This window comes from Miniopterus natalensis, chromosome 22 (assembly GCF_054644295.1).
Source record: "Miniopterus natalensis isolate mMinNat1 chromosome 22, mMinNat1.hap1, whole genome shotgun sequence".
Taxonomy (NCBI): domain Eukaryota; kingdom Metazoa; phylum Chordata; class Mammalia; order Chiroptera; family Miniopteridae; genus Miniopterus; species Miniopterus natalensis.
In genome coordinates this window covers 3,184,981-3,205,775 of record NC_142102.1, presented here as the reverse complement: position 1 = coordinate 3,205,775, position 20,795 = coordinate 3,184,981, and the positions used below count along the sequence as shown (strand labels likewise).

General features: G+C 52.1%; 1 protein-coding gene across 3 annotated transcripts in view; it reads right to left on the bottom strand.

Moving 5' to 3' along the window:
• Window positions 1-20,795, bottom strand: part of ADAMTS17 (ADAM metallopeptidase with thrombospondin type 1 motif 17) — a 155,286-nt gene that overhangs the window by 53,690 nt on the left and 80,801 nt on the right. For 2 of the 3 annotated variants that reach the window (XM_087829134.1, XM_087829136.1), the window contains exons 10-13: window positions 20,570-20,720; window positions 11,079-11,180; window positions 9,963-10,108; window positions 2,180-2,346 (exon numbers count right to left, since the gene is read on the bottom strand). In XM_087829134.1, coding sequence (XP_087685260.1) covers window positions 2,180-2,346; window positions 9,963-10,108; window positions 11,079-11,180; window positions 20,570-20,720 — 566 coding nt within the window. Of the gene's footprint in view, window positions 1-2,179; window positions 2,347-9,962; window positions 10,109-11,078; window positions 11,184-20,569; window positions 20,721-20,795 lie in introns of all 3 variants that reach the window. The other variant, XM_087829135.1, reaches the window with a different exon arrangement.

The window sequence follows — 20,795 nt, the reverse complement described above, 5'->3', positions numbered from 1 at the left end:
TTGAGGTCTCCCCTTCAAAGGCAAAGTGCTTACTGCGCTTTGGCTGCCCTTATCAAATATGGTTGCCTTTTCAGATCAAAGGCCGTGGCGCTCTGGCTATCAACGGTCTCTTGCTTCGGAAGGAAGCAAAGCGAAAAGTGACAGGGTGAAAACATCCTGAGCGCAATGAGCTTCCCCAAATAGCTGCACTGTGAGGCCTCCTGGAGGGGTATCTGGGCAGACACCCGTCTCAGCCGCTGTGATGATAAGGGGACCGAGGAGGTCAGCCATCTAACAGTGGTTAGACGCTAAATAGAAGTTTAATCTGGACTTGGAGAAATCGGTGGAAAAACAGACATTTAAGTGGGACTTCTGCGTTGAATAAATGAGGCAGGAGAACTGAAAAACTGAGCAAGAGGGGAAGGAAAGAATAATAAAAACCCCGTGCACATAGCTGAGTGGAAATGCTAACGGGGTGAGTCTGTCTTGGACCTGACCTTCTCTTGCTCCTGAGAAGTGGGAGAGGACCTCGGCATCTTTGGCTATCAGTCTGGCGATGGCTGAAGGTTTGGGAGCATGGCAGCTGCTGCCGGGGCCACCTCCCTCCCGATTAGGGATCCAAGTGTGCCCGAGGCTTCTGGAAGCCTCCTGTGTCTCCCTGCGTCCGATGACTGGCCAGGCAGAGGGCAGCGAGGGTCGTGGGTGAGCCTCTGCCTCCGGCTGCACAGGCTCTGCTCAGGAGGGCGGGTCTCCTCTCTCCCTTGTCTGCATGGCAGGCTGAGGTTATAAAGGCTGCACTTTGGAAGTCTGCTGGGGAGGTGACAGAGCCGCTACAATCACAGCTCCCATCGGCGGTTGTCTTCTTCAAAAAAGAAAATGTCTGGGGAACTCCCTGATGCTTTAAAATGAGCCCTCTGCTGGGAGGGTTGGCATTATCTGCCAGGACTGAGAACACCCCACGTCGGTTTACAATCAGTTCAAAGTGGAGGGGCCAGGTTGTTGGGTTAAAAGCTGGAGGTCTGCGGCCATTATTCTGTGATGTCTGGGCCTGTGTCCCCGCACAGCTATGCACCCTTGAGCTGGTCGTAGCAGATGCACAACATAGATTTCCAAGGTCCCCTGTGTCACGGGGAAGAAACTTAAGACCTGGCACAGGAACCTAATTTTCCTGCAAAAGACTTTGGAGGCTGCGTAAAAACTGGGCCCGGCTGCTTTAGTTCCTATTAAAGCTCCCTCACTCGGCACTCACGAAGTCATGCTTTCTGTCTCACTCGAGTAGTGGAAGCCAGATGATAGCTGGTTATTTTCTGAGTCAGCTCCTCCGGAACCGGGGTCAGCTCCCTCTCTGCTTTTCATCAGCTACGGGAGCTCAGACATGTCACGGAACCTGTAACCTCTCCTCTTCTGCATGGCTGGTTTTGCATATTAAATGAGATGATGTATGCAGAGCTAGCGTGAGCCTGACACATATGTGCTCGATCAATGGGACCATACTCAGTCTGGTTTCCTGAAGATGCACAGAATTTTAAGTGTAAAAAAAAAACCCTGCGCTAGATCCTATGGGGTCCTGATCGACGATAAACAGACATCATGAGTCCTACAGACGGGATGCACCACCTAGGATGTTCTCGGCCACTGGAAACGCTTGCGACAGCACAGCGGTCAGAGTCACTTAATCTGGGAGAAAGCTCTTAGAAAGGAAATGTGGCCCGGGCTTATCACTTTCACCAAGCTGCAAACCGTCCTCACAACTGTTCCCCAAACATGTCAAAGAGTAAGAACCAACCCAAATGGACAAGGGAGATGCAAGAGAGCATCGACACTGCAGAGGGAAGCGACAGACACCGAAGCCCACTACCCGCCCCACGTGGCCTCCCCCGCCTCGGAGTTGGCCCCGGCCCCTCAGCACATGGCAGCGAGCAGCCGGCTGCCAGCATGCCCGCCTTGCCGCAAATGGGGGTGCCGGAGGAATCTGGGCCGCCGCCTGCCTCCCAGCTGCTTTTGGGAAATCTCACGGAGCTGGGTCATGCAAGTTCAACCCCGCTGCTCGGGAAGCGGGTCCAAGGCTGGCTTGCGCGGGAGGACTGGAGCATCCTGCTGGGTGGGTTACAGGGTGGGGGGGTGCCCTCCGGGTTTTCCTAGGAGGTGTTTATGTTCCTGGGAAAGGAAGGGAGGAAGAGGAAGCGCCACACTCCTTTACCGTCAACCACCACCGCTGTCAGCAGGCCCTTCTTCTTGCTGCTCAGCCGGTCGTGCGTCTGGCACTGCTGGTCGCGGAAACTGGGCAGCCCCTTGGGGCAGGGCAGGTTCTCGCAGACGGCGTGCTCCACGCTGGCGCCCAGGCAGTGCGTGCCTCCGGGCCCGGGGCTAGAGGGGAGAGATGGGTCCACGTTAACCAGATGGAGCCGTGGATATAGCGGGCGTTCCGTTTTTGCCTCCTTGCCAGGAGAGGGAGGGGCTGGGCGAGCTTTCCAGAGCACCCCCTCTCCTCTGCACATCACATCTCGGCAGCCCCGGGCCCACGCTGACGGCAAGTTTCAGTGAGCCATCAGGAAAATGCGTCCAGAGGCTGTAAATCAAGGTCATCTGGAAATGCAATATGGTGAGTATCAGTTCAGCAAGATCCACAAATTGTGTCTTTCATCTGAACTTAAAACTTGGCCATCTGTACCAAGAATATCCCAAGGGAAATTTATGGTGTGTGTGGGTTTTGTTTTCTTTGGTCTTCTATAAAATGAAGACCTTTAGAAGGCCCGTAGGTACACTGCTGAGGTAGCCAAGTTTCAGGATGAGTAAATAAATAGCTCTCATTTACTTTATAATGGAAAGAATCAGAATGATTAATTCCCTTGTTCATTGGCTTCGGGTAGACACCAGTCAGATCTCTGCTCTGAAACCTTTACCTGGGCAAGTGTGAGACCACGTGTGGTCAGTGACGCGGTCTTAGGCCCTAGATGCTTAGACTGGGGTTTTGACCAGTTCTGGAGACCCAGCTGGGTTCTCTGGCCAAGTCCACGTATGAGGGGCATTGTGGAGGTGTCTGAGTTTGATCTCCAGGTTAGAAAATAGCAAAATCTCTCTAAGGTTTATGGGATCTGAAAACAGAGGGATCTTTTGTTCCTTTGCCCAGAGCACCAGTGAAGCAGGTGGGTCTCAAAGAAATGGCCCCGTGTGGCATTTTTCAGAAGATGGAGTTTCAGGCAGGCTCCCTGAGAGCCTGGGGCCTGAGTGCCAAGTGCAGACAGATGAATGGATTCCTGTGCCCAAAGCGTGGTGTGGACGGAACACAGACGGGCTGGCACTTGGAAGAGCCGTGTGGATCAGCAGGGGTGACATCTCTGTAACAGGTGAGCTCCCATAGCTGGGACCAGAGAAGGGATGGGGGGGGCGCAGGGGTATATTGTGAGGAGTTATGGGCAGAACTGCGTCCTGCCTAAAATTCTCATGCTGAAGTTCAAACCCCCAGCACCGCAGAATGTGCCCTTATTTGGAAGTAGGACCACTGCCGATGTAATTAGTTAAGATGAGGTCATCCTCGCGTAGGGTGAGCTCCTAATCCAATACAATGGGTATTGCTATAAAAAGGGAAATCTGGAAACAGACTTTCCCTTTTTATAACACCACCAGCACACGTGGGGAGAATGCCAAGTGAAGATGGCATCCAGGGTGATGCTTCTGCACACTACGGAGCACCAAACATGGCCAGCAAACTGCCGGCCGCGAGGAGACAGGCATGGAACAGACTCCCCCGCACAGGCCCAGAGGGAACCAACTCTGCCAACACCTTGACCTTGGATGTCCCGCCTCCCCAACTTGGAGAGAATAAGTCCCTGTTGTCTACGACGCCCACTTAGAGGTAGTTTGTTATGGCAGCTCTGGGAGGTGACTACGCCACATGTCATGAGGACCAGGCGCATCCTCACCGGACTTCGATGCAGACCCTGGGAAATGGGGCAGAACCCCCTGAAGTGATTAGGAATCCTCCATGGATGAGAGTGGAGTTAAAAAAAATACAAATCAGGTTGGTTTCTAGGAAATAAAGGAAGCTGTGCTTCTTACACACTTTAGGGTGTGAATCGAGATTTGCACACGTCACATAATTCGCTTTGTGGGTTGTCATCGAGCTTTATTTGAGCTTCCGTTGCATCTGTCTCCCTCAATTGATGTTTCCAGATTTACGTCTGACTGACCCCCACATACCAATGACCACGAAGTCCCGCAGCAGGTCGGGGGAGAGGTTAGACATGACAACTGCTAGATCCGGCAGACAGTGAGCCTGTGGGGTTCCACGTGGGCCTCAGGGAGCTGCCTCCTGAATGCTGTTTACCCTGTTTCTAGCCCATCCCAACCTTATCCCATAGGCAGTCTCTTTTCAGCCCCCATCCAGCTCACTGCCCCATCTCTCCCCCATCCCCAGCTCTCTGCCTGTCCTAAAGGCCACCTCACCCCGAAGCCTATTATTCCTTCCTCCCTGGAGCCTCTCCTGACCCCGCTTGGGTCTCTGCCATGCAGCTTACCACCAACCTTGTAAAGTGCTGCCCTCGGTCCCTAGCTCTTTCTGTTCCTCTGCAGCCTCCACCAGGGAACTCACACAGGCTGGTCTTTAAGACGCAGTAGTTAGAATGAATTGAACTATATTATTAGAATCAATCTTAAAATGGCCAAAAGAGAGGGTGATGTCAGGGAAGGCGGTGGAACAGGAGGCACCAGGAACCCGTCTCTCTACCTAGACAACCACCGTATGGGCAGAAACTACCTGAAGTAACAATTTTAAAACTGGAGTCTGTCTGAAAGGTTTCGGTACCTCCAGGAGGCAGCCTGGCTGGGAAGATGGGCTTCATTTTGGCCAATTCCGGTTTCCAGTGCGGTCGTGGCAATCTGTTCCCTATGCCCCAGTGGGCAATAAGGAGCTTTTCCTCCACATGCCTCGAAGGAGAGGGGCCGGTGAGTTGAGATCTCACCCTGAAGTGAGGCCCAGGCACTTGAGGACACTGTGAGAGGCTGTGGGGACAGAGGCGCCCTCACATAAACGAACAGCGATCATAAGCTCATGTGCCCAGAGGGCGCTCATTCTGCCTGCTCTTTGTGGCCATGACCTCGCCAAGTCTGCACAAAGAACCAGGTGGGGTTCCTGACTGCGCCCTTCAGGTGGGGAAACAGCTCAGCTACGCTGGATGCAGCAGGAGCGGGCGGGGAGGGGGCTGCCCCACGGCTCTCGAGGCTGGCCCACCGACACCGTCACCGTCACCTGGAGCGCGATGAATGTTTCGGCGTGCCTCTCCAATACCGACCCCCAGTTTCTATTTGTACCCTAAGAGGATTTTCTAGACACGAATAAAGTAGAAGTTTAGATACAAAACGAAATGACTTGCACAAACACTTCCCAAGAAAGGATGTCCAGAGGCAAATACAGACACACGCGGATGTTCCACCTCACGGCTAATCAAAGAAATGCAAACAAAACCTCCGCGAGATCCACCCCGCACCCACGAGAACCGCCAAAGCAGAGAAGACGGCGCACCAAGCGCTGGTGAGGGTGGCGAGCAAGTGGAAGGAAGTTCACGGTTGCTCGGGGCAGTGGCGATGGCACGGCCGCTCTGCAAAGCTGGGTCCTCGTGGTCACACACGGGCGCACGGGGGGCCACCCCCCACCCCCACGGAGCCCACACGCGCCCGCATGGGTGCCCAACACACACTCTCGACTCTGGCGAGCCGCCCTGGGCAGGGAGCCGCGCTCTGGGACGCGGGCCCTTTTCTGTGTGTGAAATCGTAATAAAGATGTTTACAACTAAGGTGAAGCACGAGGCAGAGGGGCTTTGGGGAGAAACTGGAAGTGTGGAGAGAGTCAGGTCCTCCCCAGCTCCTCAGGGCGGGGCTGTCTCCGGCCAGGGCGGGCCCCACGTGTTTGGGGCAGATGCCGGCACAGGGGAGGTGGCGAAGGCGTGCAGAGGTGAGCAGGGTCACACGGCAGAGATGCCGGGAGAGGAAGGACATGTCGAATGGAGGTGGGAGGAAGAGAGAGAGGCCAGCGGAGAAGCACTTTTCATGTCGTTGCTGGGCTCTGTTTAGTGAAGACGGATCAGAGGAGAAAGTCACAACAGTGGCTCCGATGGGCTCACCATCGGGAGATGTGCGAGCTCAGGGGAGAGCCCGCCCCTCGGCCTCCAGTCTCTGACCCAGGAGCTCCCGCTAGGGAGCGGGACACCGTCGCCGGGTTTCAGGAGCGGGACAGGGCGGCTAACGCCCCTTCAGGGCAGCAGACATCCCAGTTTTACCTCTGAAAGGTATCCAAGTAACAGATGTAACTTAGGCTCCCATGTAGACCAGAATTTAAAAAAAACATCCATGCGAACACCAGGTCACTGGCGTGTGGAGAGAGCACATACGGGGGTTTCACTGTGGGAGCAAAAGCCTCCTCAGTCCTCACACTGGGTCTTAGAAGCAGTCTGCTTCCCCTTCTGATGCTCCTGGGGTGACACCCCCGTGACCCTCCCACCTTCCTGGTCCCACGCTGCTTTCACCTGTCTGTCCTCCTTGGGCTCCAGCAGAGCCGGCTCTTCACACGACAGCACCTGAGCCTTTCCTCCCCTCTTCCTCCCCCAGCCCTCCCCCAAACAGGAGCCCTCCGACAGGGAAGAGCATCCGAATTAGAGGTGACCTATCTGCCTTGCAGTCTTTTGGCGGAAACTCCCACCCACAGGGACACAGATTATGGCAGGAGAGCGCGAGCCTAGGAAGCTGGGTTAAAAACATGGATGATCCCCAAGGCCTTGATGTCAGCTGGCAAGAAACGAAAATTCCAATAGCTGTAAAGACCAAGACTAGAGAAAAAAAGGGTGTGTGGGGGGGACTCTCCTGCCAGTGTTTTTGGACAGTGAATAAACCAGCTGCAGAAGACGGGAAAGGGGCCAGGAGTAAAGCGAAGGGGTGGGGACAGAGCTGTGGGAACGTTCCAAGCCCGAGATGTGCACAGCAGTGAGATTTGGACATCCTTGGGAAATCTCAAGGCAGCGAGCCTGGTGATTTAAGGACTGAGCCGGGGAGGGAATGTTGTTTTGGTCAGAGCTTGGCTCTGGGGCCTCGATCAGCTGTGTTTTGTAACAATCACCACATCAGGTCATTCTGCAAAAACAGCTGACGGCGGCTGCCTGGACTTCATAAGACAGTGCCTGCTGCACCCTGCAGCTCCCCAGGAGGCACCGGGCCCGCGGCTGAACCGTCCCCCCTCAGGCCGGCCCCTTCTCTCCCCTTTCACCTGGGGTGGTTCCGTGAAGGTGAGAAACGTGGTAGAACACAAGGGGAAAAGAGCTCACCGTTCCCTTCAGAACGGGAGGCAGAGCTACTCTGTTATTGCAAAAGATCGGACGGGGTACCAAGGTGTGTTACAGGAGCAAAACCATATTGCTTCTCTCACTCAGGACACCGCAGACCGGGTTAGACTCAGAGCTTGTCCTGAGAGGGCAGCAGGCACCCTACAGTCCCGTGGCACAGGGCGGGCACCTGTGAAGACGACCCTCGTGTGTGCAGGGGGGCCTGGACCCCGCTCCCTGGCCGTTCACAGCATTTGGGCCTCAGCGAAGCCAGATGGTACAAGGCAGAGCTGATCCACCTTCCTGGCATGATAATTTACAATAACCTTAGTGTTTCGGGGGGAAAACAATACTAGGTGTGTGTCTGGGGGCACCGGCAGTGCAGAGAGGCTGCGTGCACCCAGGCAGTGGGCTGGGCAGCACATGCTAGGAAGGCTGCTCTACGGACGCACAAAAGGCCGAATGGTGCCCGAACAGGTGTGGCCTTCGTGGGGCTCAGAAGCCAGTGGGGAAGACAAAGTGAAAACAAGGAACAAATACAGAAGAGTCATCACAAATTGTTCTAATACACGTACAACATTACGCAGGGTGCCGCCGAGACAGAGCGCAGAGCAAGCCGCCCGCCCGACGCAGGTGGTCAGGGCAGGGGGCCTGTCTGAGGAGAAGGTGAGTGAGGGGAGGGAGAGGAGCACTGACGGGGCCCAGAGGCTGGGGCATGTGTCTGAGAGCAGAAAGGAGGCTTCGAGGCTGCAGTGGGCTGAGTCCATGCAGAACCTACCAGTGTGGCCTTAATTGGAAAAAGGGTCTTGGCTGATGCAGTGAAGGAACTCTAATTGATGAGATGTGATCATCCTGAATTAGGGCGGGCCCTACATCCGATGACACATGTCCTTAGAAGACAAGATGGAGGCCGAGGTCGCGGAGGGATAAGTCTTTCTTCTCGGGGCTGGAGCGGGGACTATTTAACTACAACACAGAGCAATGTAAGAACTGAAACCACTCTGCACTAATCTCTCACCATTTAGCTAGACAGGGCATCTAACCATTTACCCATCTGTGATGATTAATTTTATGTCAGCTCGACTGGCCACAGGGCGCCCAGGTTAAACATTCGGGCTGTGTCTGGGAGGGTGTTTCTGGGTGAGAGAGATCAGCATTTCCGTCGGGGGACTTGGTAAAGCAGACTATCCTCTCCGGTGCTGTGGGTATCATCCAACCCATTGAGGGCCTGAATAGAATGAAAGGCAGAGGAACTGGTCGCCCACCCTCCTTGAGCTGGGACATCTCTCATCTCTGCCCTGGTTCTCAGGCCTCAGACTCACTGGCTCTCCTGGGTTTCCAGCTTAAAGACGGCAGACCTGGGACTTCTCAGTCTCCATGATCATGTGAGCCAACTCCTCATAATAAATACATCTATCTATGTATCTATGTATGTATCTATGTATCTATCTATCTATCATCTATCTATCTATCTATATCTATCATCATCTATCTATATTCTACCTATGTATCTATCTACTTATCTACCTATTGGTTCTGTTTCTTTGGAGAATCCTAATACACCATCAGCGCTCTTAATTAAGAAGTCACTCCTACAAGATTAAACACCTCCTGTGTGTCAGGCACACTGCTAGGTGCCAGAGGAGCAGGTTTTAACAAGACAAAATGTGTGATACCAACTCTGATAGCACAACTAGGGGGAAAAAATGGTGTTCCTGGCATTGACTAAACTGTGAGCATAAATTTCTCTTTAATCCGGAGGTTCTCAATCCTGGCCAGTGGAGTGACCCACAGAGATTTAAAACATCCGACTCCTGGGCCCCACCCCAGCGTGTGTGATTTATTTGGGCTGGGATACAGCCAGGGCATCGGGGGTTTTGAACACAAGAGGGGATCTGCTAATTATTCATCAACATGACTTAATTGTGGATATAAAACCTTTCTAATTCAGTCATAATTTATAACTTGCTCGTTTACAAAATTAATGGGATGCAGCTGAGGGCACATGAGATGGAAACCAGACCATTTAAAGAAATATTAAAAATGGGAAGTTTCGAGAGAAGAGAAAAACCTGCTTGGTGAAGGAATCAAGACTGAGCACAAAACTAGCCCCGAGCTTTCTGAAACCAAGATGCAGAAGTGAACAAGGGTCAGAGGGTCACCACAGTCGATAAAAGAAAACCTATTAGGAAAAAATACCTGAAATAAACCCAGTTTCAGTCAAATAGTTCTAAGAGGACAGCTTCAAATATGTGGACGAGCAAAACAGCTGACCCCACGGATGCTTTCGTGACTCATCAGCAGGCAGGCAGCTCCCAAGTCAGCTAGCAGCCAGTTTGCAGGTTGGCGTCTCTCTCCTTAGTCTACAGGCTTCCCTGGAATGACCCTCCACTGAGGAAGTCTGCGAAGCCGGCCAGGCGGGCCTGTCCTCCAGCTGTCCCTGGAAGCCTTTCGAGGGAGGCTCAGGCTCAGGCAAGGACCTGCCGCATCCGTGTTCCCAGAAAGAGCTCTGGGAAGCTGAGCGGCCACCTGAGAGACACAAGCCCCGCCCTGGGCCCCGGGTGTGTTTCAGCTTCCTTAGGTTCGGAGTCTCCTTGGGAGACAAACCCTGCACAAGGCGGTGAGAACTGCACGATCGGGGCACCTTGGAGAGGCCTGGTCGGGGGCACTTACGGGGGGTTGTCACATTTCCTCTGCCGGAAGCGGGCTCCCGTCCCACACGTGCGGCTGCACATGCTCCAGGCGCCCCAGGGGCTCCAGTCTCCGTCCACGTGCTCTGGGATGGGCGTCTTGCTCACGCACTCCCCTGCTCGGCACCACTGAAACACAGCGCGTCCTTCCACGTGAAAAGTCACCATCACACCAGCCAATCGCTCTGCGTAACTTTGTCAAAGTAGGCTATCTCGGGGTGTGCGTGCTTGCTAACTCCGGGGACATTCCTCACTCACTCAACCTGACTCCAATATCCCTCCCCTCTAGGGTATGGGTTCTGCCCTAAACTTCCACACGAGATGTGCTCCTCTAGGGTTTGCTGAATTCCTAGAAACAGGATGAATCCATGTGGCTCATGAAGAGGCCTGGGCTTCTGCAAATGTGGCTGAATGTGAGTCTCACTCTGGAAGGCAGAGTGTCCTGTGTCCTGGTTCTGGGGGTCTGAACTTCAGGGTTGCGTTTACTGCTCAGAGGTGACAAAAGCCAGCCCCACATGGGTGAACCTTGGTTCCCTCTGAGGACAAGAGAAAGCCAGTCCTCCAACATGGAACTTCCCAACGTGTGCAACATAAACCCTGGAGCACAAGAGCTGATGTGTGGTTCCCGGTCGCAGCACCTCCTTTGATCCTGCAATAAGACTAAGGAGAAAGTCTGGCCCTGGACCCCTCTCTTCTCTCACAAGTATCAATCTCTCCTACTAATGAAGATCAGGCCGCAGGCTCACTCTCTGAACCTCTAGCTGGGATGGGACCACTGTTCTCCTCACATCCATTTCACAGTAGCCTTTAGTGTTATGGCAAGCAATCCTATTTTTCCACCTATGGTCTACCGATGTAAAAGTTTGCAAGTAAATGCACTTATGTGACAAAAGGAGGTCATTTAACGAAAATAATAAACAAATGATTCTTGTATCTTAAAAGAAAAAAAAAGGTAAGTGGCCCTCTGCCCAGAGTGGGCTCCATGGGCATTTCTGGGGAGGCCCATGGGATTCTTCAGGGGTTCCTGAGAACAGGGAGACATACCCAATGCCCAGGAGGTGGAGGGGCTGCCCGCTGGGAGTGGCGATTGGCGGGTTACCTTGTCTGCCCCACACTCAGTGCCGTCCAGGGGAGGGTCCAGCTTGGTCTTGCAGGAGGCGTCTCCTTCCACCAGGCACCACAGTCCGGCGCACATCAGATGCTGCTGACACGGGAAGAAACGTGACTGCCTAGGATCACAGCAGGGGTGGTGAGGAGGGGGCCAGTGACTGGCTTGGGCTTGGGATTTGGAATAGCAGGGGAAGGAGGAAGGTCTGAATCTGGATGTCAGAAGAAATAAAAGGTGCGTCATTTCAACTGGTTCATTTAGCTCAACAAAATTCTGTGCATTTACTCCTGGGAAGGTTGTCTCCGGGGGAATCAGCTCGGCAGCCCAGCAGTAACCATTACACAGACCCAGAGCTGAGGACTCAGGGCCCCCACGGGTGAAAGAGACAGCCTTCCATTCTCCCCGGGGTGACCCAACTTCTAGCTCAGCTGAGCTACGCACCATTTCTTATAGCATTTCACCTAGAGAATTTCTTCACATGCACATATACACAACTAAAGCAATTCTACTAAAGCAAAAAGTAGGCCTTTACAAATGCAGATTCCCACTTGTATTAAGAGGAAACTGGGATGTGGAAAAGGTGTTCAGAATGAGACAATTTACAAAAGTGACTGCAGCGGACACAGCTGGTGTCCTCCCCATGTGCCTCGGTCTCCCCTGCAGGAGTTGGGGCAGACAGCATCCACACGCATCTCCCTGCTGGAGGCAACCCTGGCCACGGAGCAACGCTGGGCCCCGAGGGACGGGAGCTGAAGCGAGGTGGCTCTGAGGCAAGTTCCACGTGTGTCCCAGAGAGTCCAGGTGGGATGGCCCCGCTGTCCACATGGTCGCCTGCCCATCTGTGCGCCTCTTGACTCTCTTCTCTCCACTTCCCTGCCCCATCACAGTGCTTCCTGGGATCACCTCCCAGATAAACTACTTGCACCCAAATCCTTGTCTCGTGGTCTGAAAATTGAGACCAGATGTACTTAAGGCTCTTTTAAAGACACAGCATTTCCAGGAAGCCAAACCCCATCATGGTGAAAAAATCCAAGCTGGGGCGGGGAAATGTCCCCCCCCCCCCAGGGCAGGCGGGGGGACCTGGGGTGTACTTTGGGCAGGGCGAGGGGCAAGGGTCTCTGGCACAGCTCAGGGCAGGCTCAACGGGGTTCGCCAAGGGTGTGCCACGCTCAGTTTCAAGGTCTGCCGTCCGAAGGAATCTCAAACATCTGCACAGAAGATAGGTGCTGTCAACTCCACTGATGTCAGCAGATGTTCAGAAGTGGAAGGGACCAAAATAAGGGGGGGGGGGGAAAGGGCAAGAAAGCAGCACCCCAGGGGCTTTAACAAAAGAGCTGAGAAAAGCCCACAGCTCTTTCTCAGCTTTCACGTCTGTTGGAGCTGCTCTCTGCCTTGAAAGAAGTTGATGATTCAAGCGGAATATTGTGCGTTTGGGTTCAGAAAAGCCCCCACGTCCCCATTAGAATGGTAAAAAGATGAGAGCCTTGAGCTCAGCGCCGGCTGGTCCCATAAAGACCGACTGCACCTCATTAAATGTTTGATTCCATGCACTTTGACCCAAGAGCTCTTCGAGGGTGCGGTGTCAGTGTGCGGACACATGTTCCAGGGACAAGGCTGACCCAGGAGGTGAATTTATGGGGAGGGAGTACTTGGGATTAGGAGACATAACTGGCCCTTCAGGAGAGAGGGGGAGAAGGCGGCATAAACTGTTTATTATGCATTTTATAGACAGAACTTTCCCATAAAAGTTTCCTAATCATCCGAAAAAGAGCAAATGAGGTCAGGCAAAGACTTCTTAAACGGAATCCAAAAACTACGAACTATAAAGGGAAACACTAATGAATTACACTGTATTAAAATCAAGAACTTCTGCTTCTCGAAAGACAATTGTAAGGAAGTGAGAGAAGATATTTAATGTTTACCATATATGGGAGAGATATCTGTAATGCATAGAACAAAAGGTTGTATGCAGACTATATAGAAAACAAAAAACCAAAAATCTCCTAAAGGTCAATTAAGAAAAAGACCCAGTCCTGGCCAGGTGGCTCAGTTGGTTGGAGGTTGGATCCCAGGTCCGGGCACATAGGGGAGGCAGCTGATCGATGTTTCTCTCTCACACTGATGTCTCCCCCCCCCCGCCCTCAAATCAATAAACATACCTTTGAGTGACGATTTTTAAAAAAAATACCAGTAGAAAAATGGGGAAGAGACTTAAACTGACACTTCACAAAACAGGATCTCTAAATATATGATGGCCAATAAACATATGAACAGGCGACCAGTTTCACTGGGGAAAGGCCTATTAAAATCACCACTATACGTCTACATGCCCACCAGAAAAAATAGCTAGACCGAGGGATGGAGAATTCCAAGTGTTGGCGAGGAAGGGAGGGCGAGAGGGAGGGAGGAAGAAAATGCACGCTTCGACTGGGGATGGGATCTGGACCTCACCTGTCACAAGGTAAAATCAGGAATATCAGGACTGCACGGGGAAATTACAAGGATACACCGTATGTGCAGGGAAGTCCCATCGCAGGTGTAGTGACACACACACGCACACACACCCCTCTCGCAAGAATTCCTGCCGGCCTGCACGCAGCCCTGGCTCTCTCCAACGTGAACATCCTATAATTAGCTGGTCCAGGCATAAGTCAGGGGTGAACAGTGGTAGAAAATACTCAGCACAGGATCTATACTAAGATAGCACAAACGAGAAGGGGAGAAAGAGCAGGCGGCAGAAAGCAGGTTAACGCTCACCAGGCAACCCAGCCACGGAATGACTAAGAACAGCGTGCAAGCGTCTGTGCATTAGCTTTTTTTTAAAAACATAGCAACTGTGTCTTTTCTCTTTGCATTGGCAAAAAGTAAGTATACGAGAACTCAGGGGAAAGATGAACAGGTCAAAGGAGATAACAATGGAACTATCAGAACTTGGTCGAGAAATGTCCGAGAAGATAAAACCAGACGACCAATGGAGACAACACTGAAAGCAGCGTGAGGGAGATGCCACGACACACACAGGGAGCTGAATGGATGGAGGGGATGACCGAGAAAAAGTCAGTAGGATAAGATGGAAATGAACAAATAATTCCAAAAAAAATTTTAAGAGGAAATGACAGATATGGAAGACGCACAAAGGAGATCTGACTTAAGCATGAGTGGGAGGCAGGTAGGATGGGGCCGTTCCTATTTTTCCCCCCACTTTTCCAATGAGGAGGCAGATGTTTGCAAAGGTCAGGGGCTCCGAGGTGGGTTCGAGGCACAGGACTCCTAAAGAAGAGTACCGAAGTAAAAATAAGGCAACAGAAGAGGTATTGGAATATAAGTTTAAGGCTATATCCTAACGTGAAAAAATATCTCAGTCTCAGACTGAAAAGCAAAGCCCTGTTCCAGGGAAAGTGGCAAAGAAAAGGAACGCAGAGGCCAGCCCTGATACGGTCACTGGGTCTGACAGGGAAAGCAAGAAATACTTGGGGCAGCCGGGCAAAGATCAAGTCACCAATAAGGGGAAAGACAACAGGCTTCAGGCCAATTTCTCCACAGCAGTGTTGCTGCCAGAGGCTGTGGAGTGATGCTTAGGAAGACATGGGAAAGAAAACGTGATCCAAGATGTTTAGGTCAACTCAATTGTTGCTCAAGCATTTAGGTAACAGAAAAACACTGTGCACATACAAAGAACTGAATCCCCTTGTGTGGAGAACAGACTTTAGTCAACTAAGAAATAAATGGAAAACCCGTGGCAAAAGGACTCGTGATGAAAGCACAGAATGAAACCCGTGGGGGTTGAAGCTGGAGAACAGAATGAATTATACCATAAACTCAGACAAGGCAGGGATGACACAGGTAAGAAGGCGCTGGGGTGGGAGCGGGAACAGGGTGTCCATAGATGCACCAACTTCTTTGCCTTTTCTAGCTGGGGTAGGAGCAAACGTAACAGATTAATAAAATAAACAGGGATGTAAGGACTTTGAAAGGTAATTTTGGTCACTGTGAAAATAATAAAAATTGGGTGGTAGAGGGAACAGAAAGGAGGAAGCTAGAAGTGGAAATTCTGGGGGGCAGCGGCTGTGTCCATCGCCTCATCTCATGAGCACACATCTGGCAGCACATTGTACATGCCCAGAAAAGGCTAGCTAAATGAATGGATGCATGAATGAATGAACGAATGAAGACATTCATAAGTAAAGCAATGCACGGCTTCAACAGAGTGAGAGGAAAGCTGACACACCCTAAGCATTTACTGAGCCCAGGCATCAGGCTAAGCACATAATCAGAACGATCTCATTACTACTCACACCGACCTGCTGAGACAGAACCTGTCACTGCTCCTGTCCCACAGGTGAAAAATCAGAATTAAGTGACCTGCCTGAGCTGCAGAGCTGGGACCTGTCCTGACCCCAGAAGGCATACTCTCACCCACTGGGCACACTGCCTCTCTGTGATGAGTCCCCAGCTTCTCCTTCCCACTTCCTTCTCTGGCAACCTGGCAACCTGCGCCAGCCAGGCACGTGTGCGCACCATTGCCCCGTATCTGCAGTGGACCCTAATGCCTTGTGCCTTCCTCCTGCAGTGTTTCATTGGTAAGCACTGTTAGGCAGCATAACCTTTGGCTTAAATAAAATGCATATTAAAACAGTGTGGAAACACATAAAGTTGCGGTCACTCAAGCCGAATCAGGGGTGGGGGTGCCCAGAGTCCCCCGACTCTACCCAGAAGCAGTCCTCAGTAAGCAGCACAATGCCATCGGTGCCGTGCAAAGAGCAAAGAAAGTGAAACAGCTCCCTGGTTCTAGCATCTTACCTCCCTGGCTCCATTTAATGTCTGGTGAGTGAAAGTCATGCCAAGTGTATTGTGCTGCAAAGCTCCTCAAGAGGCTGTGTAACAAACAAGCCCACGGCCAGCTGCCTTCTCTGGAACACTATGGAACTATGGGGAAGGTTTGAGTTCCTCCAAAGACAGACACCACTGCTCATGCATTTGAGGCCTGACAGTGTTTTTCTTCTGTTGGTTGGGTCCCTTTTAAACCCCCCTCAAGGTTCTTCTGATCTTCTTCCTCACAGGGCGCCAACCGGCGTTTGGAGAGACGCTAAACAGCGCTGAAGGGAACGGTTATGTAAAAACCCTCAGAAATATGTTGCTGATAACACAAGCCAAGGGGGAGATAAAATAAAATGCTAAGCGCTGGATGAAAAAGTGACTAATCCACATTTTCCACACGTACTACTGCAGTTTGAAGCCTTTCCCCGGGTCAGCATGCCAGCCCCGCTTCTGGAAGGTTCTGTGAGCCCCGTGTTTGGTCCCTCCTTCCATGTTCCTGAAGGTCACAGGGACTGTCACCCGGCTGGGGCCATCCGGGGGGGGGGGGGTGTGGCTTCAGGGTGAGGGCAGGGCCAGGGTACCCAGGCGATCAGCTGGCAAGGGGAAGAAGAATGAAGGATAACACACAGCTTGCAGCGAGCTGGAGAGCTCTCCGAGGAGGCCGTCTACTGTAAACGTTCAAACACTTCTGGAAAATTGGGGCCATCTGCTGCCAAAGTCCAACAGCTCTGAGAGAGGCTGCAGCTGCTGGGCAGGAAGCTGAGGCTGAGGCAGGCAAGACGGCGTTCAACCTGGCGTCCAACCCAGCGTCCTACCGCACGGCCGTCTGTCTGAGGGGCAGGGCGAGGCTCCCGTTCCGGCCAGCCGCCCGCTCCGGCCAGGTACGCGGGCATTAAAGGGGCAGGCTGCGTTTAGATCAGCAGCTCCCAAACCGAGCCGAGCATGACGACCTGAGAAATACCTGAAACCCGCCCCCCGGGGACGAACGGAGAAGGTCTGGAGTGGGGCACAGACACCCCTGACAGTCCCTGGGGGAGATTCCAATGACTCCACATTTAGAAACAACTGACAGTGGAGAAAAGAGCACTGTGGTTCAAAGTGGAATTCTGGTACCTTGAGCTTCCTGGCACCACAGGGGTCTGTATCGGCCAAGATGCCCATGGGCATGAAGAGATTAAGAAGTACAGATCCTTAGTCACACAATAGTCTCAGGAATGTAAAGCACAGCACAGGGAATATAGTCAATAATATAGTAATAACGACATGCCAGGTGGTTACTGGAAATACTGGGGGGGAACATTTTGTGAAGTATAAGATTGTCTAACCACTCAGCTATACACCTGGGCACCAGGAGCAATGGGAGGGGGGGTCAGCACAGAGAGACATGCAGAGAAGGGCCCACCAGTGAGACTGTCGGCTGAACAGTGTCTCCTCTCCCACTGGCGCCCGGAAGCGAGATGGTAGGAAAAACAATACCAGTTAAACTTTCCTGAGGGCCTACTACGTGCTAAGTGCTCTCATTCATTTGTCACTTAACCCTCTTGACGACCCCATGATGTGGAAGCAGAAATTGTTTTCCCCATTTTGTAGATGAGTAGACTGAGGCACAGAGAGACTATGCAACAGGCTCAAGAGGCAGGACAGGATCCTGGGCAGCCTGACCCGAGAACCTATCTTCTCACCCCCGTGCAAGAGGGACATTGCCTCCGGGCCGCACGGAAAGGCCAAGAGAATTAAATGGAAAGGGGCAGAGGAGCGAACATTAGGTAGAAAAAGAGGCATAAAGCCCTGGAATGCCTATTGCCTCCGAGTCACTCTTGCCCTCCTGAAACAACTGGCCTCCAGCTTCTGTCCTCAAAAAAACAGCATAACGTGCACCTCTCAGTCCGCTGTGAAGGCCACAATTATAGGCACGCTCGTGCTCAAGTCACCAACAAGGCCGGTGCCCATCCCTCCCTCACCAGTCACACGCGGGCTTCGGAGCAACGGCAGTGGGATGTGTTGCCGAGACGCAGGAAGGGTGAAAGGGCGAGGGGTCATTTCTAGCACCTCTCGACTGAGAATCTCCAGACACCCGGGTGACGCGGGAGGAGACAGATGAATCTCTCCCATGGAGAGAAGGGGTGAGGGCTTCGTGACACCGCGATCGCGGCCAGGATGTCGCCCGACCCCCACTTTTTGCTTCTGTCTCCAGTAGCAACGCCGCACTCTTCCTTCTAGCTGACACTACCTGCTTTTGGCCGGCTCGCCCTCTGTCCCACCTGGTCGAATATCTGAGCTTCAACACCTTAAAGCCCCCTTAAACGGTGACTTTGCTTTGCAGCGCCTGCTGACAAGGACAGGAGGAACTCGTAGTCATAAAAGAGATGGACTGGGCTAATTGCGTAAAGTTCGTTTCCCCTTTCTAATAAATATTTACTACCCGCTGTTTATAATGTTTAGGTTTGGACTTTCTTGAAACGCTTTATTGAATTAAAAACATCACATTACCATTGGCTAGAAGAGGAGACAGCTCTATTTGCCAATAACTTCTGCAACAAATGCCAGCTAGCTGATGCCAATTTTTTTGTATTTCTTATTTCCATGGATGGCTTTGAGCCTTACAATACCAGCATTCTGCAGACAGGAACAACGCGGTGGTGGCGGTGTGGGCATCTCCAGAGCCCTAGGGTGGAGGGTGGCCCGCGTTCTAACTTTCCCTGGGTCTCTGGTGTGCAGATGCGTAAGAACGCGGGAGCCTGGTTCCTGCTCGAAGCCAGGCTGCTGCTCCCAAATCAACTGTAGTAGCCTTTTCCCAAAGTTCTTTACCCTACACCTTCGAGTGGGGACATAGCTTTTTAGTTAGGCTCCACGTGGTGAATGCCAGAAGAGTGCATGTGGACGTCCAGTGCAAGGGGCTTCTGTGTTTGAAACTACTCACGTCATAACTCACGCGAGCTGGCACGTGCCGCGGGGGGACAGAGGCCGGCCCGCCACTGCCTGGCACCCAGCACCTGGCCTCCTCCTGCCAGGAGCCATCGCGTGGAGACTCTAAACCCCTTCTCAGAGTGATATTTGTCCGTGCGTCATGATAAAGTACAGAAGATCACCAAGGAAACGATTCAATTTGAATAGAACTAAAGGTTTAAAAATAACTACAAATGCACAGTATAGGAATGTGTGTTTCTTGGTGAACATGTTACAGAACGAGATCTGGCCCCGGGTCTACCAGGGACTAGTTTTGAAGGGGTGGGGAGCGTAAGTGATATTTTGAGTTATTGGCTACAACTGTCATGCAGTATAAAAAAATCAGCAATCCCTAACCACGGGACAGGCACGGATGCGGGGAATACGCCTGCGGCTTATGCGGACATTCGTAATAGAAGGACACGCTCATTTCAGGCATAGCTTAGGAAAAAACAAAGATGGCATGTCTTTCCCATCGCTGTTCACAAACGCTCTGAAACTGACCCATGGGCCCTAAGTAACCTTGTACAACAACAAAGATGCATCCACGCTTCCCAGGAATGGGCTTACATAACCTATCCAGTTTCTTTTCTTCTCTGCTTTTATGATTTATATTCCAGAAAAAGGGGTTCGACTCCTCAGTCCACGTGTATTTCATGGTTTTACCTCTGCTATAGTTTATTATTTTCTTCTCTGTAACGGGCTTAACGTTCTAGAAATTTTTAAGACAAGAGATTCGCACGCGCCCCACTCGCCCCGCTAATGTTTCGGTGCTTTTCCAAGCGACTCCCTGAGGGCTCCGCAGAGTGAGGCCGGCTGAGCGCCGTGCTGGTGAAACTCTCTTTGGGGGATCCCTGGACTTGGGAACACAGCATCCTAACTGCCAGGCCCAAGTGTGGTTTTTAAGAGATTCCTCCAGACTTTTGGAGTTGTAATGCCTTCACAATATCCACTCCCCTAAACTTCCTGGCTAGGAGTGTTTTTCTTTCTTTTTCATGGTGTCTAGTAAATAGTATTTTTTTTTTTTTTTTCCTATTAAAGGGGCTGCAAGTGATCTGGGGCATGTTGTTGAGAGACTGGCATCACAGTTCCCTCTGAGACAACTGAAAACGCCGTGAGATGTCACGGTGCCACTGGTTTGGTTATGAGAGTGGAGAACGGCACAGTGCTGTCGATTTGGAGACATGGGACATTCAGGGCCTCGAGGAGACCAACATCTAAACGGAACATGTTGTGAACCCAAATGAATGAAAGTTGCATCAGTTGGTATGAAGTGGGAGACAGCTTCCCATTTGTTACCAAGGCCCAGGAAGGACCCTTGCTGGCGCCTCTGCAGGGGAACGACAGAGGGGGATTCAGGACAATGTTGTGGATAAATCCCCTTTGGGCACACAGCTAGCGGCAGGTGCTTGCCTGGTTTGGAGGTCCTGCGCTTTCCTGCATCCCAAATAATGGCAGGCAGTGCCCCACCTGCAGATTCCGCTCTGATCTTCCGAACCAACTCACAGGTCGCCTACGTGTGCAAGTGTGTGTGCACAGAGATCTCTATGCGTGCACTGTGCAAATGCCCATGGTGGCAGATGGATATGCATGTGCGTGTGAGTGTGTATGTGCACATACACATGTGTGCATGCATGTGTGCATGGAGCGTGAATACCTGTGTCCTCTGGCAGAAGCCAGACACTCCTTCCTGAGCCCCCTGCCGCCAGGCCACTTACCTCCATGTTTCTGCAGAAGGTGGCGTTGGTGCCAAACAGGATCTGGCACTGCTCGTTGGCGCTGTAGTGCATGCCAGGCAGCTTGTGAGGGAGGCGCACCGCGTGCTGGCTCCTGGGGTCCGTGACCAGCAAACAGGTGCTGACTTTTGACCTGAAACAGCCAAGTGGCGAGTTGACTTTCGAATGTACCGCCCAGCATTTTGTTTTGATTTTCAGTCATCGAGAA